The sequence below is a fragment of the Carassius gibelio genome, chromosome B19 (assembly GCF_023724105.1).
Source record: "Carassius gibelio isolate Cgi1373 ecotype wild population from Czech Republic chromosome B19, carGib1.2-hapl.c, whole genome shotgun sequence".
In the NCBI taxonomy this organism is placed as follows: Eukaryota; Metazoa; Chordata; class Actinopteri; order Cypriniformes; family Cyprinidae; genus Carassius; species Carassius gibelio.
The window spans coordinates 18,309,732-18,328,838 of record NC_068414.1 but is presented as its reverse complement, the minus strand read 5'-3'; the positions used below and the strand labels follow the sequence as shown (position 1 = coordinate 18,328,838).

Sequence of the window (19,107 nt, the reverse complement as noted above, 5' to 3'; positions counted from 1 at the left end):
TGAAACAAACAAAAAAACAAAAAGCATTTCAAACATTTAATGCTCTAAAAGCATGACATTTGTTTAATTTTCTTCCTTATCCCTATGTTAAATCTTTGCCGACACCATTTATAAAACTATCACTATCAAGATTTTGATACAAACATCATAATTTTTGTTAAGATAAATGTAAAAACCACACCTACAAGCCACTAGGTAGGAAAGCAGTGAAGTGGGCAAAGCAAGCACAGCTGTGTACATCAAAGGGAACAGGTGACATTACTAAAGATGATGCTCCCTTGCTGGCATTCCAGACTCCATGGCATTCTGGGACTGTCATATAATCTGCCTAGATGTGTGTTTGTTTTTCTTTCCCTCTCCAGCAATCTAAACATGACAGTAATTCATCTTCTCCCAGCATGCAGCTGATGATAGGGCTGTAAAGAGTATATGTACCAGTATCTAGAGTTAAGTTCAACTCATACGATCTCTCTTTTTTTTTCTTTTTTCTTTTTTTTTTTTGCATGCTTTTGCCAACCTTTTCATTTTCCTTTATGTTGATTGCATACATTATTAGTATACTTACATAAAAGCAATACATTGCTAATCTATGACTATAGGACACGGAAATATGTAAAAAGATATATTAGGTCTCTGTGTAACATAAAGCCTGTGAACCTAGATAAACTGATAACACAAGTGAAAAGTAAACTTTGACTTAGAGCTTGATTTGAAGAAAAAAATATTTAAAATTCTGAAAGGTGAATGTGCAACTTAATAGGTGGCAGGTAAATGGCAACCTAGTCGTTTTTTCTTTGTTTGTTTGTTTTTTTTTTTTACTAATTTTCTCAAGCAAGAGGCAAGCCAAGGTAATCGGGCCTTTCAGTTCAGCTGTTCACCATACTCATCCTAGCCATCAGCACTGAACTATATTTACCAGCTTCCTGGGTTACACAAGCCTGCCAAGGGGTGTGCACAAACCCTCAACCCCTTCCTCTGTCCTCCGGATAAGCCGGGTTCTCTGTCACTGCCATAGAAAACACACAAAATGCTTGGGACCACTGTGGGAGCAAACAAGGGGAGGGTCACATGTGAGCCCTGGACGACAGCAGCCCTCCAGACTATTCTCGGTAACTGGAATGTACACAGCGACCTCATGGCAAACTCCAAACTTGAGACCTCGTGTCTTTCTCCGTGTCACTTTTGACTGTGTCGTCTTTGAGAGAGAAATCCGGGAGAAATGTATTTGCTTTTATCCTGTTGAACTGTGCCTCATTCGTCATCAAATTGAGTGTAAAGAACAAACAGGTGAGTGTAAATATATATGAAACAGGATTTAATTGAGGAAATGCTTTATTGTCCAGATTGTGAATTCTGACAGAGCATTTACTTTTAAAAAGTAGTTTACCACTTCTGAATTGTCCTACTAATACAGTGCAAGTTTTTAAATAATTCTAATAAGCAGTTACATGTCTAGCAAAATTACATAGTCAAGATAGTGAAATTCTTATTTACTGAGATTTTCTTACGGCAGTTGTTGTTACCGTCGTTTTCACAACTGGACTGGCGACTAAGAGTTTGCTGTCTATTTTAAATAAGTGCTACTGAAATATGATATGGTATCTTTTGTCTTTAGGGAATACTTTCAGCCTTGTTGTGGTGTCTCAGAAGTGTTTAATAATAAGAAAGAAAAAAAAACAATTAGCATCCCAAAATAGACGTCAGTCAGGCCCATGTGATCTGGAGTGAAATAAAATCAGTAGCTGTCTCTGGGGTGATTAGACGACTTAGCGTTGATAATAGCCCCATGAAATGTCCTCGTCTAAATAGTTAGGCTGTCAAGGGCAAACCTACTGAGGGGATCAGAAACAGCTGGCAAGTGATACAACGGCGTTGATAAACTTAGCTTTGAAAGGGAAATGTAGCCTAGCTCTGCACATGGAAGCATTAAAATGATTTAAGGGACACTGGAATAGAACGCTGTGACCTGGCACTAAACATCAGGGGTGATAAAACAGAGAGGGAGAAAGGGAGGAAAGGTTGTGTGGTGCAAACCATAACTTCACCTTATTCACAAGGAACTGAACAGTAATTTTGCCAGTAAACTCTCAATCCGTTCCCTTTGCAGCATGGCTAGTACATCAGAGATCTTTCCATTCAAGGACCAAGAGCTCCCTGCTCACCTCCTGTTTCAGTTGAACATACTGAGACATGAGCAGATCTTCACTGATGTGATCTTGTGCACCGAAGACAAAGAGATCCCATGCCACAGGAACGTCTTGGTTTCTAGCAGCCCGTACTTCCGAGCCATGTTCTGCAGCAACTTCCGGGAGAGCAGCCAGGCTAGAGTGGACCTGAAAGGCATCGCATCGGAGGTCATCGAATGTGTTGTGGATTACATCTATACTGGTACCATCACCATCACCATGGAGCTGGTGCTGCCCCTGATGCAGGCGGCCTCCATGCTGCATTACGGGAGGCTCTTTGAGGCCTGCTCCACCTTCTTACAGGAACAGCTCAATCCGGAAAACTGCCTGAGCATGATCCGGCTCTCAGAGATCCTTCATTGCGAAAGCCTCAAGGAGAGAGCCAAAGAAATGGCTGTGCGGTGTTTCTCGGACGTAGCTGCTTCTGAGGACTTCTGCGAACTCTCTCTTCCTGAGCTAATGTGCTACCTGGAGGACGACCGACTGTGCGCGGAGGAAGAGCAGGTTTTTGAGACGTTACTTGCTTGGATCCACCATGACCCCTTTTCCAGGCGAGGAGCCATTCATGACCTCTTTAAGAAGGTCCGGCTGCGGTACATCCATCCGACGTACCTCTTCCAGTTTATCGCCAATGATCCGCTCGTCCAGTCCTCTACGCTGTGCACCGAGATCATTGAGTCTGTGCGACGTCTGATGTTTTCCGTAAGCGCCAAATGCACTCAAGAGCTGAAACCTCTTTGGACCACACCACGCCGTTACACCTGCCGGGAGACTCTGGTGGTGGTTGGAGGCCGCAAGAACAACGAACAGACATCTCGAGAGGCGCTTCTCTATGACGAACGGACGCAACGGTGGCAATGGCTCGCCAAACTACCTCTACGACTCTACAAGGCAGCGTACGTGTGTATTCACAGTATTCTGTACGTGGTTGGTGGCCTCAGCCTAAGTCTGGCATCTGGAGACAGTGCAGTTAGCTCCACAGTTTATACTCTCTCATTGAAGACCAACCAGTGGAGGACTGCCGAGCCCATGCTGGGGCCACGTTACGCCCATCAGTGTGTCTCCTACCTTCACTTCATCTTCGCTCTTGGTGGAATAGGGCAGGATAAGCAGATCTCAAATATGGTGGAGCGCTACAACAGCATGTTCAATCAATGGGAGGCCATGGCACCGATGCCCACAGCAGTCCTACACCCTGCAGTCGCAGCCAACGATCAGAGGATTTATGTGTTTGGAGGCGAGGATGCCCTGCAGAATCCAGTGAGACAAATACAGGTAACAAATGTCAGTTAGAGAATATAACATGCGCCTCGCTCAAGGTGTGATCCCACATAACAAATGCCTTTTGTCTCTCCAAGGTTTATCACATCTCCCGTAACTTGTGGTCTAGACTGGAAACCAGGACAGTGAAGAACGTCTGCGCACCTGCTGCTGTGATAGAAGACAAGATTTACATTGTTGGAGGTGGGTCAAACTGTAAAAAAGAATATGGAAAATCTGATATTTAAAACTACTGGACTAAAAGAAAAGAGCAGTTGAGTGGGTGAATAAAAAATAAATAAAAAAATACCTTTTTTAAATATAATTTTAAGTCATCTTGCGGATGCCTTGGAAGTTTGGTGATGCCCCCTAGCTGGTGCTGGATTCCACTGATTTAATTTAGTTGACCCTTCACGAAGACCTTAGGTACTGTTGATATGTTTGACAAGCCATGCCACTCTCACACTTCACATCATGTTTTCACGGAGTAAAAAAAAACAACATTGCGGAGCAAAGAGAAATTGAAAAAAGTGCCGACAGACAAGGCAGAGCAGGTTACTTTTGGTATGAAACAAAGTCTTAGCCTTTACATTTTGTCACTTTGTAATGAATTCAATCAGTAAATACTATTTTTGTGACTCTTTAATGCGCAGTTCAAGCGGCATGTGAACCAATCATCTTTTCACATTTACTTATAGCAGCAAATAAACGTGAATGAACATCTGAAGGCATTTTAACTGCAGAAACATCAATTCAATACACACCATTTTTCAAGTTTAAGTCCACAGAAGTTAACCTACTCTCCTGTCTGATGTGTTTATTGGACAAAGATGGCAGATTCTGCACTATGAATGGTCAGCTCGCCTGTCAATCAATCTCAATGCGAAGGGCCAGTTGAATAGACTATGATTTCAGATTGAATGGTTCCACTCACTTGGCCTATAATATAATAAATAATAATGATTTTTAAAATCTACATTTTGTTCATGAAATTACATAAATTCTACATTTTTAACTTACAAATCTAAATGTCATGAACAAATGAACTAGCAAGCTAATCGGTTCATAAATCTGACAAATGCTGTTGTCAAGATTACAGTCAAGATTAACCAGAGCATAACAAACAGAGTAGCATTCAGTAAATGTTTAGATGAAATTTAACGACATCTAAGGTCAGGGGAAATCTTGAGCCCTTGCTAGGATCACACAGTAAATCAACCATTAAACATTATGCATCATTTGATGAGTTGATACATTAATTATACTTGTGTTTATTTTCAGGATACACAAGAAGAGTTATTGCCTATGACACCAAAGCTAATAAATTTGTGAAGTGCACCAACATGAAGGAGAGAAGGATGCACCATGCAGCCACAGTCATCAATAACAAACTCTATGTGACCGGAGGACGTTTCCTCAACAGTCATGATGTCATCGAAGACTCAGACTGCTTTGAGTGCTACGACCCTAAAACAGATGTATGGACTTCTAAAGGATCGTTACCGTACAAACTGTTTGATCATGGTTCACTGTCGCTGATTTGCGTCTCCAACCGCTCCAACCCACCGTGACTGCTCAGAGAACGCAACATCTCTGCTTGGGCGTCCCGTTCGCTCCCCTACTCATTAAGGGACATGAGAAATATGGGGCCACAGCTGAGACTGGAAACCATCTGAGGAAGGTGGCATTCGTTTGTGGGTTGAGTACATCTCAGCTGTGGCTTTGATGTTGATGGTATGCTGCTGGTGCTCGCCAGCATCTGTGCCGTCTTAAATCAAAAGAGATTCGAGCTGGCAACTGCAAGTGTCACAGTGGACCTCAGGGAGCGAGCCCAGGACCTCAGAGCAAAACGGCAGACTTATGCAATCTACATCTGTCCCTGCAGAACTGTGACCCGAAAATCTTCAGACAGATGTTTCTCATCATGATCTCCTTCTCTCAGAACGGCTTGAGCAGCCAAATTTTAGTCAATAGTGCCTTGTTAGCTTGAATCTAATTGGAATGTGGCAATAATTGGATGTGACAATCTTTTTAGCCAGAGTAAAATCTACAAGAATGAGGACATGACTGTTGGATGAAGTGCTGTGGTGTGTGGTCAGTTCTATGTAATTAACGAAGGCCAAAAACAAACCTAATGGATCATGAAATGCTTGATGCACCATGCACGCTAAAAGTATGTGGACACCTGCTTCTAATTAACATGGTTTACTTTTCCGCTACACGCATATCTAACAGATGCATAAAATCATGCAAACAGCCATGCAATCTGCTGAGATGAACATTTTCAGTGTAAGGGGATTTTTTTCTGTTCCAGCATGACAATGAACCCATTTTGGGGTTTGGAACATGGAAATGAACTGGGGTAAACATTTAGAGATGCACAAGGGTGATTATATTCAAATCAAATATGCTTTTTTGGTTTCCAATTGCTCCATCAGCAAACTAATAATAATACAAAAATACAAATACTGTGCATATTTGTTTCACACTGAACAACAATAATTACTGTATTTGTATTACTGTGAGGGGTAGGTGTAGAAGTTAATGAAACATAATGTAGCAAATATATTTTATTCTTACTTCGCAGCTGCAGACTTTTTTGATCCACTTCAAATGTTGACTACTACATAAAAAATACTGGGTTAATTGGAGGAGAAATAGACCATTACAGTCTGTGAATATTAATCCACAATTAATCCATACACTAATAGGGTTATGTCTGTGAACCAGATATGCTATGTCATTTTCACAAACTGTAATTAAATGTTACCTGAAGCTGCTAGTTGACAATTGCCTTCTGAGCCTTTTCCATGACCAAAATATATTGCTTGATTTATTTTATTTTATTTTTTTGTCTTTTGACAAAAAGGTATGCTACATATCTGTAATAAAACTTGTTCAATGGACAATATAAACTGCATGACTAGGCTATACGGTATATAATTATAATAACAACTAATAGATACATATACATGCATACATACACATTGTGCTCCATATTATGTAAGTTACATCAGTAGGATTTCAGTCAAAATAAACCTTATTATTAATACTTTTTCTAGTTTTTCCAAAGAAAGTGTTTTATTTCATGTATCTTGAGCATAAATGTATTGCAAATGGCATAAAAACAATTCATATTTTAAGAAAACTGAATAGAGATCATTAAACATAATATGAACACATTGTATGCAAACACACAGGTAAATGAATGAATTGTGATGTCCACATATTTTTGCCCATATATTTTATTTCTCATTTCCCCTTTGTAGCAAAAAAAAAAAAAAAAAAAAAGAAGAAGAAGAAAAAAAGCTTTGATGATAAAAATGAAATCATGACTTCTGAAAGAACAGGAAGTGCTTGTTAGCATTGATTTGTGTTTGCTGCATTATGTTGATCTCAAAGTGCAGTTCTTACAGTTTGAAGAGGTTGTCTTGTCCACAAACTCCATTATCAAATAAAAACATCCCTTGACATCACTTAAGATAAAAGGAACAGTGGATAGAGATTCAGTCAAGATGTCCATTGCCTCCTAATATTTAATGCTGCTTGAAAATGGTTTACTTAATGCCTGGTAACCTTACCTTTGATGATTAAACCAAAAATGAGGTATACAAGACGTCTGTGTTTTTCTATTGAATTGCACTACTGCATGAAAGAAATATTGAAGGGTTTCGAAGCTATTCATTTGTAAAACATATCGATTCAGCTTAGTTTTCACTGCACTTTGTCATTTACAACAAGTAAACAACTACACACTGAGCTTAACAAAGGGGCCTGACCGCGGGAGAGGCGGCATAATCGGAAACACAGCTGGTCTGGAGATAAAACTCACCACTAACTTTAGCCCCAAGCTTTTAGATAGAAAGTACAGCCCTCGAGTAGCTTGCCCTTGACAACTGTTGTCTTGGGAAATACCAATCAGACTGCAGGACAGGCTTGTTTTCCACTATCATCTCAGTATACAGTCCACTCTCACAGACTCAAACCTATTAAGACCATTTCAGCCGATAAATAAGTCGGCATGTAATTAGGTCTTTTGAAAAATGTCTTAAGTTTATTAATTTGTGGTGTTTGAAGTAGTTTGAAATATTAAGACTTTGAAATGAAAGAAAACAGCTCATAAAAATCTGTATTTTATAAATAAACTAATATTTGTACTAAATTTTTCACAAACATTTTACAATAACCACCATGTTCTGCTCATGTAATGGAGAAGGAGCCACAACCAGGGTCGAAGTACAAAATGAAGCAGAAGCCTATGTCACATTTAGAGAGTGGTTTGTTGCCCTCTACAGTTGTGTTTTCCACACAACATGTGAAGGGAAAAAAATTACTATATTAATGATTATTTATTTTGTTCAAAATTACTTTTACTTTACTTTTAAAGAGAGATTCCCTGACAATTTTTGTTTTCTCCTTTCTTTAATATTTCTTTTTATTTTTAACAATGCTTGAAACTTGGTATGAACAGTCTATGGGTATTTCGAGAAATTCCTGTGTCTATTTGTCTCTAGTTCGCTCGATGTATTCCTCAATTATAAGTCGCAGTGGATAAAAGCGTCTGCTACTTTAATAGATTTAAATCTAAATGTAAATGATACATAACCGTTTGAGAAATGCAGAAGTTTTAGTCAGATGTTGAAAAAGTTATGTTTTTCTGCCCTCTAGTGGAGAATTGCAGTTCTGTCTCTTTCCCATTACATTCACTTGATTTAACCAGTCAAATGTCAAAATCATAAGTAAAAATCTTTAGTATTTTTTTTTTATTTTTTCAAATTCAAACGTCCAAAGACCCTAGAAACCGTACAACAGGCCTCAGGTTAGACGCCATATTGAATTTAACGTGGGTAAAAAACGAGATAATGAGGGATACACTACACTACAGTCTTTATCAAAGTACTACACTACGTAATGTTCAAAGCTCACAAGTTAAAACTCAAAACTTTTGTGATCTGAATAATATCTGTTGTTAAATAACAGTACATTCTGTTAAACGCACTGTAATATAAACTGGTCTATTCAAGTTGGTCACTTGAATGTGGCTACATATTAAGGCATCAATATGTTGAGAAGTTTGCATTATTTTGAAACTAAAAGGTATCTCATATCATTTGCAAATAATAATAAATTGCCGGTGTCATTAACATCCTCACACTTTTTTATGGCTCATTGGGTAATCTAATTAAAATGTTTTAATACACCCTAGTAGTGTTATATTCATCATATGATAACTGTAAGGACATCTTTCTCGATTGGCACGTCTATGCAGATCTGATGAGGAATGTGTAATAAAATCAAATTCAATTTCAAATATTCAAATTTGATGCTTTATTTATTGGCAATTCGGTTCTTATTAAAAAAAATCATAGATATCATCATGCACACCGATCTTCAGAGGAAGGCAGTACAGTCAGCTTTGCACAAAACAAAAGAACAGGCCTGTACACCATTGCAGTGCATGTCTATTTATAAGTGTGCATTTCATTTTTTTTTTTTTTATTTAAGCACAAACAGAAACAATCCTTCCAAAAACCCTGATATGACTTCAGTACCTTCATATTTAAAGTCTCCTGGGGTGTTGCATTGCACAAAACAGTAATTAATGATACATTATAAATTAATTTACAAAGTTTTAAGACGTCAAATAAATGTGCAGCTGAAAAATAACTAAATAGTTTTAGTTGTTGAGTGACATTTGACACTGAAAAATAAAATAATCTTTATTAATCATAAATCATAACTTTATAACAATAGAGCCTATTTTAATAGATAAGTGGATCAGATGAGATTCGGATTAACAGAATGTACATAAACATAACCTACAAAAGTCACTTCCCCATATAAAAGAGAGAACTGGCTTCCCCTTTGGGCCGTCACCATCTCCGGTAAATGTTATTGACTATGTACATCAGGTCCAAGACACATATTGCTCAGAAAGTGGAGATTTGTTTGGCACAGCCGATCACTCCTTTAAGAAACACTAAAGCTCTTAAAAAAACACTTCTTGACCCTCATCTTTGACTAAAATCTCAAAAACACTGCCATCAGACAGGAAAAATATATTTATCTGTAAGTACTTTCGTTTTTGGACGCATTCGTTTGGACCATGTCACAATCACAGCAGCAGTTTTAAAAACAATAAGAAAAAACATTTGGTAAGACATGATCTTGAATGGTTGCGGAGGCTGAATAAATCTACAGTCTCTTGGTCTTACAGCAATCGACTAGTATTTCCTAAAAGGGGGAAAATAAGTCAGTTTGGATGCCTATTTACATTTAGGCTGAGCATTCAGCAACTATTTACATACGATTGAGCTCCATTGAATAATGTACATTCAGGCCTTGTGCCTTTCAGTGATCAAAGCAGCCTTGCCATAACTTTTTTTTTTACACCGTCATTTCATTCTGGGTAAGCTGGTCAAAGTAAATTTAAAGTGTGTTAAACTACATTCCAAAGCTTTTCCTGAGAAGGCTGGTGCTTAAGGACTCATGCTGGAAGAGGGACGGCTTTATTCCTTCACCTCTGGCACTTTTTAAATAGAAAAGAAGTGGTTTTGGAGGAACGTTATAAAGCTAACAAGAGAGGCCGTATTTTTCATACAGTGTGTAACATAAGCGAATTTCCACCTGGCACCATCACGATCAACTGGAGCATTTTAAGGACCACACTGTGACCGTGCCAAACACTTCGGATCCTAAACCTCTTTGATAGTCCGTTCTGAGGGTTTGTAGTTGGAAGAACTGGTGTTGGGCATGTAGACGGAGTGGGTCCTGCGGGGCGGACGGGCACGTTTGGTGCTCAGGTTGCGCCTGCTGTTGCTGATGATGTCGTTGATGAACTTCTTGCAGTCCACGCAGACCTCCATGGTGCTCCAGTCCTCGGTGAACTGCTCCGGCAGCTCCAGCTCGTCTCTGGAGGACGAGCGCTCAGCGTGCTTTGAGGATCTGAGAGAGGAATCGTCACAAGAAATGTAAATGATCTTACTGGCAGACATTAACACGCTACAGATCCAGAGTTCACTAACTTTTTTGCAAGCTGAACCCTATAGGACCCAATTTGATTTTAATTTAATATTTCAATAATTTAAACGACACAATTAAATGACAAAAAAAAAAATCTAAGATTAAAATGAAAACAGAAAATACAAAAATAAAAACAGATTAATATGACGAAATTCATTTTCTCAATCTCAATGATAGTAAAATAACACTGGCTCCAACAATTGAGCTTTTAACATTTCAAATTCAAGCTTTTATTCTGCCACAATAATGAGTCCCAGTTGTTTATTTGAATGTTAATGTTTAATGTCTCAAACCCTCTGCAGCTCTCTTATGAATCCTGGTACAAACGACACAGGTAGGGGTGCTCCGATCACGATCGGCCGATCGTTAATGCGTATCTCCTCAGTAAAGCCGGTTTTCTAATCAGCGGTTAATTCCATCAGGTGCTTGATTTCACATATAGCAGCTGTTACTACACAGAGCCGTTGTTAACTGAGCAGATGCGCCAAAAAACGCTGAAAATGAAGTGGATTTGCGCATCTTCTCTATTAACAACGGCTCTGTGTAGTAACAGCTGCTCTATGTGAAATCAAGCACCTGATGGAATTAACCGCTGATTAGAAAACCGGCTTTACTGAGGAGATGCGCATAACGATCGGCCGATCGTGATCGGAGCACCCCTAGACACAGGCTCTACCATCATCTGTGAAGCTCACCTGGACATGGTGCGCTGAAGGCTGTGACGCTTGTGGCTGGATGTGGAGGGGGGCTTCTCTGTGGCGGCTGACGCTGCAGACTCCTTTTTGGGAAGGATGCTGGGGCCCAGAGAGGAGATGGGCAGGCTGGCATGAGGCTTAGACGGCAACTTTATCTGTGATGAGAGGGATGAGGTTATTAGCAAAGTGAAAAAACCCACTACTGCTTAAAAATCTGGGGTCAATCAGATTTATTTTTAAAGAAATTAATACTTTTATTAAGCAAGGATGCATTGAATTGATCAAAAGTCAGTGTTTATAGTGTTACAAAAGATTTCGATTTCAAATAAAAGCTGCACTATTTTCAACATTGATAATAGACTTTTAAATTGTGATAATATTTACTGTTTTACTGTATTTTCGATCAAATACAACCTTAGTGAACATAAGATGTTAGGACGTAACATTTACCTTCTTACAGCACTGTGAACAAACGGGCCTGTGAGAAGAAAAGAAGAACAAATATGATTCCACTGCGCATCACTTTCTTCATTTAAAGTCTGAAATGAAAAGCTCCGCCCACCTCTTACAGAACTGGCAGGTGTAGGACCAGGTGAAGAGCGAGAACTTCCTTGTCCGACATGAGAAGCAAAGCTGAGAGGAAGGGTTACACAATGAAACACTTGCATACACACTTGCACACACCTAGCTTGCTCAAAACCTAGTGATCTGCCTATATAGACAGCATTTTTAGGCATCATGTACTCCAAACAAGAAGACGATCCCAAAACATACACTTGGATGAATGTATATCGACTGGGCAATGAATGTGAAGAGTAAATTTACCTTTCCTTTCTTCAGCGCGTTATAGACGTCTTTATACTGCTGGAACTTCTCCAGCTCTGCTTTAACCAGAACCTGTCTGATATGCATCACCTCCTCCACGGTCAAAGTCAGGCACTCGACGGGGTAGCAGAACTCCTCCTGAAACAAACATAACACTTTCACAAACAAGCCCAAGTGTACACGGCATATTTAAACATGCCATGCTGTCACACCCGAGAACGAAGGGATGGAAAAAACCATTACATGCTAGATCAACATAATGGTTACACCTTCTGCCAAACAAAACACACAACAAAACCCACAACACAATGGCAATGGAGACAGAGCTGAACATTTAATTCTTTAATGAGGAAAGGTTAACTGTCCGTTTATGTTGTTATGCAAGTTTCAGCTCTACAGGGCAGGTCTTGTATGCAAAATTTTCATGTAATGATGAATAGAAATGTTCATGCTCTGTGCTAAAACAATGCACGGCGCCCCAGCCAGGATTAGTCCTTACACACAAATACAAAAACTTTAAAGATCATACTGATTCAAGCACACATAAAAGCCAACACATGTCTCTAATTCTTACATTCAACCACCTTACTATACTATAACTATGTTTTAAAAAGATATATCATGTATTGTGAACTACAGAATAAGAGACTCATATTGGCTTTTATGCCCCTTTGTCACCCATTGTTAGTGTAAGTAATATGTAGTTTGACGGGACGTACCGCGCGACCGCTGCCTAGTGCGTGAGTCTGACCAAAGAAAACAACATTGGATTTTTTGGGGGCATTTGGTGGAAAATAACTGCTGTATAGTTTCATTTACAATAACAAAAAGTGTCACTGATGCTCCCTAAATGTTATACAAATAAGTAAATATTAAATAAAAGTTGTAAAAAATATTCTAAAAGGACAAAAAAATCTAAGATAGCATAAAACAAGAAACCAGAAAAAGGAAAAAGTCCACGGAAAATAATTTTACAAGAGCAAGGAATGTCTTTAATTGTATTGATGATTAATTATAAAAAGAAAAAAAAATGAAGCATCACTCTCCATTAGTATTTCAAATACTAAACAAAGCAAAGCAAAGCAAAGCAAAACTAAACTAAACTAAACTAAACTAAACTAAACTAAACTAAACTAAGCAAAGCAAAGCTAAACTAAACTAAACTAAACTAAACTAAACTAAGCAAAGCAAAGCAAAACTAAGCTAAGCTAAGCTAATCTAAGTTAAACTAAGCTAAGCTAAACTAAATTAAACTAAACTAAACTAAAAAGTAAAGTTAAACTAAGTTAAACTAAACTAAAATTATTGATTTAGATATCTAAATATAACAAACGCTAAGCCGATATTAAAAAAAATAAATAAATAAATAAAAATTTTAAAAAAAGCAAAGCTCAGACAAAACTATTTTAACAAAGCATATTGGATATCTTTAATTGAATTGATAAATTATAAATTAAAAAGTAATGAATGAGAAAATGAGACATAATAAAATATAATATAATTAGTGCTTTCAAATGATTAATCATGAATAATCGCATTCAAAGTAAAAGTTTTTCTTTACATAATATACGTGTGTACTGTATACACACACATACAGAATATTTTTAGAAAATATTGACATGCATATATTTATATTTTTATAATTTATATTAAACTATATATAAAATAAAAAAAAAATCTTAAATATATACATGCATGTGTGTGTGTATTTATATATTACACATAATAAACATACAAAGCACACATACATAACATGTAAAGAAAAAAAAATATTTTGAATGTGATTGTTTGAAGGCACTAAATATAATACAATAAATATAACTATTATTATTTAGTAAATTTGACCTGCTATCTCTGCACTATTCCGTACTTATTAAACCTTCTTATCTAGATCTTACTTATCTAAATCTAACATTGTTTGAATGATGCACATAACTTGTGCATTATTCAAAAGGAGGAAGTTTGTTGAGCGAATCGGTTTATCCGTTCGATCATAAACCACTCTGACGACATATAACTGAAGTGATTTAAGTGTGGGCCATTTCCTTCAGCAGCTTTCCCTACTGGCCATGAAACATTGTGCAACACACACATGAAGCAACTGCCCTGCTGGAAGACGAATAAAGCCACTGCAGACGAAACAGTGATGAAATGACTCCTCCAACATAATGTAACCAAATCTGTGAGCATGAGAATGTAGAATACGGTGTCCTTTACCTTGTTGTCCGAAGAGAGCTTCAGTGTAAAGCAGGAAAGAAAGCAGAGCGGTTACAGCTCTCTATCTATACTGCAATAAAACTACAGTATCACTCACTATCTAGAAGCGTTTAACAATCATTTTCCTGTAAGTGCTCTGTGATTATATCATTTACAACCGTTCAAAGGTTTCGCAATCGACATTGGTCTTGCCTAAAATGACTGAAACTGATCAAATACAGTCAGCATGGCTAAATCGGAAGTAGTCGGTTCTTCATAAATGAAGCTTCATGTAAGATTTAGTCAAAAATAAGCTGTAAAAAAAAAATATTAAAGTCATTATTCACTGAAAAATGTCAATGACTTTAAAAATTGCTGTATGCCACAGATCAGCCTTTGATTTGGTTTCTGAACTGAAGAAGTTCTACTTTATCTCTCTCTCTCTACACTAAAGACCTGCAGTGCTGCACACTAGACTGAATCCTGAGAATCTAATTATACTTCTATAAGACTCAGGACAGAGAAGTGTGAATACAGCCTGCAGCCAATTGACTGCTCAACACTAAATTACCCTCATTTACTGTCCTGGGATTTGTTCAACAGGAAAAAACAACTCTGTAGGCAGAAGCATGGAGCTAAAGGTAGTGTTTGTTCCAGTTACCAGAGATCTGGAGCTCTTGCGAGACGGAGGCAGGAAAGGCCGCACGCTGGTGGGGTCTTCTTTCTCTATGGAGTGCCTCCTCTGAGGAGCGAAGCGTTTGTCAGGTTGAGGGGTGGAAGATATGGGCAGGAACTGCGGAGGAGCTGGGAGAAGACAAAAATTGAGGTGAAAAAGAACTGTCAGTCAGTGACAGGTTTTGGTTGGACTGTGAATAAAAAGTTCTGGATATTTCAAGACGGGTCTTACTTTTTTTGGCCATGACGGACTCTGGAGACGTGTCCTCAACCAGTGAGGCAGATACGCTAGAGCTGCTGTCAGACTTCCGAGTGCTTTGTTCCTCCTACAGGACGAAAAAGAGATGTTAACAATCATATTTTGGCAATGTTTTTGCAACACAGAAGATATAAAACCCACTCACATCCGAGTCGGAGCTATCAAGCTCGGCCAGCGTAGGTGCTTTGAGCAACCTCTTTCTCTGGGACAGCGCCTGACCTCCAGATACACCGTTTACGGGGCTCCGAGCTGGAGACGTGCCATTGGCCAGGGACAGTGTGCTGATGGCCAACTTTCGGTGTCCGTCAGGGATGTCTGTGTGTGTGTGGACAATATGGACATAATCAGACACCAATCAGGAGAGCAAAGAAAACTATGCTTTGTTTGCACTGCACCTGACTACAAACTGTTTTACAAGTCTACAGATCTAGATTGGAACTGTTGAAATCAGATCTTCTTGTTTTTTTATACTAGTTGACACAGTAATGAATAAAGCATCAACATGATGCTAAGAAACGTTCCTCTGCAACAGCTGAAGACTTTCCAAAGTGGAAAAAGAGGACAGTTGGATTTCAAAACTCATATCTATTGTGGTTTGAACTTTAAAATCAGATGAAGACTACAACTGAACAGATTTGAGTTCTATACATCAAATCAATAATGGCTTTCCTGAACAAGCCATATCATAAATTATTCAGATTATGCACGGCAGTATATAGTGATGAAATTACATAACACTGATGTCCACAGCAATGAAAACTATAATTCACTAAATCAAGTCAATAGAAGTTTAAATAAGCTATTGTTCAAAAGTTTCTTATACTGCAAATAAATAAAAAACAATTGTGAAATATAATAATTTATAATTTATATTATATATAATCTGAGATATTGACATTTTATTTATTCCCGTGATGACAAAGTTGAATTTTCATCATCATTACTCCAGTCTTCAGTGTCACATGATCCTTTAGAAATCATTCAGATATACCGATAGAATTCCATTTATCATTATATTATCAATGTTGAAGATGTCTGAGCTGCTTAATATTTTCTTGAAAAACATGATTTTTTTTAAGAATAGAAAGTAAAAAGGGCTGCTTTTTTAAATATATGAAAATATTTTTGCAACATTAATAACGTTACAAACTTTAATGTATCCTGAATAAAAGTATTAATTCAAACATTTGAACTGTAGTGTAAAATCTCTTTTGCATAACACCCTAAAAACTCTCATTCAGACTTAAACTACATATGCGATGTATGAAAATTTTCGCATAACTAATAGAATCCAATCCAAACATTCAGGAAAGTAAAGATCGATATACTAGATACTGATCACTTCTATATTAAGAAAACAAATGTACTAAGTTGAAAAGCAATATTCCTGGTCAGTTGAGGTTCAAATGAGATATTCATAGAACTTAGATGGACAGAGTATAAAAATAAACATTGCAGCACATTAAATATTGATGCCTGCAGACCCAGAGTTACATAACCCTTCTTAAACTAGACTAATCCTCAGTCAGAAATTAATTCTGCGAGTTCTGCTGCTCACTCACACAGTTTGTGTTTGATTCATACTCAAGCTCTCAAAACCAAGACATTTCTCTCACATGGTGCTTGGGGGCATGAGGGAGCAATGTGAAAGTCATGATTGCGTCAGGAATACTTTACCTGAGCTTCGGAACAAGTCCTGTGGGGTGCTCATACTTTTGCCTGCGCCTAGAAAGGAACATATTCTTCAATATGATCCCAATACAGGCCTTTCAATACCTGACATTCACACAGTGAGCCAATATAAAAGTGTAAAGTACACTTAGGTAAACCAATCAGCAGCTCTGTGACACCAGCACACAGAAGCACAGGCACGGTGCAGCCACACAGAAGCAGCAGGACAGGGGATTTGTGGGATTTGGAGGTGGAAGGACCAGTGCGGTTTAGTAGCAGGAGGACATACAGAGGAAAGTCCAGGGCAAGCGGCCATACTGGAGACTAACAGCTACTACTTTGCATTAAAAACTATAAATCTTAATGTATGACTTATTTAATACAACACAAGGGAAAGGGAAGGAAATACTGTCTGCATAAAGGGCTTTATACATTAATTACTGACACTGATTAAATCTGCATTACTTCTCATTGAATGAAAGCTGAGCTGGCTCTCAGCCATGTCTTCAACTCTCATAGGAGATGAATTACTTTAAGTTGTTGCAAATTGCTGTCAGTGTGAACATTACTAAAATAAAGGGTTTTAAAACTTGGCATCAAATTAAATATGTGATATAATATGACCAAAGTCTATTAGGCATCTTCTGGTCATTAAGAATTACAATAGGAACCAATTCATGAGAGTTTAAGTCCATAATCCATTTTACGGTCTCTTCCATTCACAGACCACAGCAAATCTTATCCAACCAGTCTTAACAACCATCACTATATGTATTAATGTTAGCTACGAACATGGAAGAGCATCTACAGTAGATTGAATTTGACTGAAAGTCATTACTCACAGAAAAGCTTATAAAATTTTGGATTTACCCTCTTGATTTGAATGTTTTTATTTGAATGTGGCTTACCTGGTTATCCGTAAACCTACTGGAATAACTGAGCTAGATTTTATGCAAAGCTATCCTGAAACTTTAATACAGTACACAATTTTCAAAACCTGAATATATTACTTTTTTTATTTCTATTTAGCATTTATTTCATTTTTGCACTTTAATTTCTATTTTCTTTTTTTTTTTGAGTTTAGTTTTTCCATTTCAAAACTGATATTAATATCATATTTTATTTTATGATATATATCTTTTTCTGTTTATTTTCTCAGTGTTCCTGTGGGTCAGTGGTAGAGCATTGCATCAGCAGTGCTCAGTAAGCAGTGCAAAAGGTTGTGGGTTCGATTCCCAGGGAACACATGTTAGGTAAAAAATGTTAGCCTGAATGCATAAAAGCATCTGCTAAAAGAATGAGTTTAATTTAAAAAAATGTAATTTAGTTTCTTTGAAATTCCTATTTATTTATTTATTTATTTAAATAATATAATTATGTTTTAATACAACAGAAAACTAATCTAACTCTATTTTTAACAATTACAACACTCTCTCCGACAGGTTGGAATAGTCTGAAGCCAAAAAAAAAAGTCTGTGCCCATCATATACTACACAATTTTCTATAAATCCATCAATTCTGACAGCCCAAAATCTCCACTGTTGAATCGTCCAGACCAAAAATCTGACCAAATGTATGCCATATTCTAACCCAAACTATGTAAATCATGTTTGAAGAATTCTATCCACCGACAAGCAGTCTTGTCAATGTCAATGTCAATGTCAAGACTGGAGGCACTGCCTTGTCCCCTTCCTCCTCTATGGACTAACAGGTTCAATGTCACGACCCCACCACCAGAGGAGCGTGACATGAGGGTAGGAGTCACTTCAGGGGTCTGGCACAAACACAGAAGCCACAGGGTCAGGGAGCTGACAGCGGTGAAGCCACAATGAAGTCTTTACCTGATGAGTCAAAACTGACTGACATGCTAAGTGGGCGAATTACTGTGAGAAAGAGGCAGAGGTTATGAATGAAGAGAGAGGGGGGAGAAGATAAATAAAGCCATGGGTTAAAACAAGGCATTAAACGTTAATGCATTTAATGTTAGATATAAAGAATGCTGCTCTCCATCTATAAACAGGAACACAATTTGACAATTAAGCAGCCAGAAAACAATTCATTTCTTTTAGGATCAAGAAAGAACAAATGTTATTTTTGTCATTTCATACTGAACAACCACTATCCAGCACAGGCAAAACTGGCAAAGCTACAGTACAATTCACATTAAAAAAGGTAGGACTGATGAAGCTTTCTGACAACATTTATATATCACATTTACACAAACAATGGAATACAATTAACGTTTTATACTACTTTAGGTAGTATTATAAATGAATAATGTATTTATTTATAATGTTACAAAAATAAATACCCTGAA

General features: G+C 37.6%; 2 protein-coding genes across 10 annotated transcripts in view; one reads left to right on the top strand and one right to left on the bottom strand.

Annotated features, from left to right (window-relative positions):
* The first annotated feature begins 861 nt into the window (after positions 1-861).
* On the top strand, positions 862-7,060 carry klhl38a (kelch-like family member 38a). The gene is made up of 4 exons (XM_052583596.1): positions 862-1,287; positions 2,108-3,461; positions 3,545-3,650; positions 4,728-7,060. Exons 2-4 carry the CDS (start codon positions 2,109-2,111, stop codon positions 5,015-5,017), a joined length of 1,749 nt encoding a protein of 582 aa, XP_052439556.1. The 5' UTR covers positions 862-1,287; position 2,108; the 3' UTR covers positions 5,018-7,060.
* A 1,699-nt stretch (positions 7,061-8,759) lies between these two features.
* spire1a (spire-type actin nucleation factor 1a) overlaps positions 8,760-19,107 on the bottom strand; it is a 41,700-nt gene continuing 31,352 nt past the window's right edge. The window contains exons 9-20 of one of the 9 annotated variants that reach the window (XM_052584840.1): positions 18,632-18,673; positions 16,797-16,844; positions 15,265-15,434; positions 15,093-15,186; positions 14,847-14,989; positions 14,207-14,224; positions 12,709-12,735; positions 11,990-12,127; positions 11,727-11,797; positions 11,615-11,642; positions 11,165-11,319; positions 8,760-10,391 (exon numbers count right to left, since the gene is read on the bottom strand). In XM_052584840.1, the coding sequence (XP_052440800.1) occupies positions 10,142-10,391; positions 11,165-11,319; positions 11,615-11,642; positions 11,727-11,797; positions 11,990-12,127; positions 12,709-12,735; positions 14,207-14,224; positions 14,847-14,989; positions 15,093-15,186; positions 15,265-15,434; positions 16,797-16,844; positions 18,632-18,673 (1,184 nt within the window). In that variant the 3' untranslated portion in view covers positions 8,760-10,141. The remainder of the gene's footprint in view (positions 10,392-11,164; positions 11,320-11,614; positions 11,643-11,726; positions 11,798-11,989; positions 12,128-12,708; positions 12,736-14,206; positions 14,225-14,846; positions 14,990-15,092; positions 15,187-15,264; positions 15,435-16,796; positions 16,845-18,631; positions 18,674-19,107) is intronic. The other 8 variants (XM_052584842.1, XM_052584841.1, XM_052584843.1 and 5 more) reach the window with 8 other exon arrangements.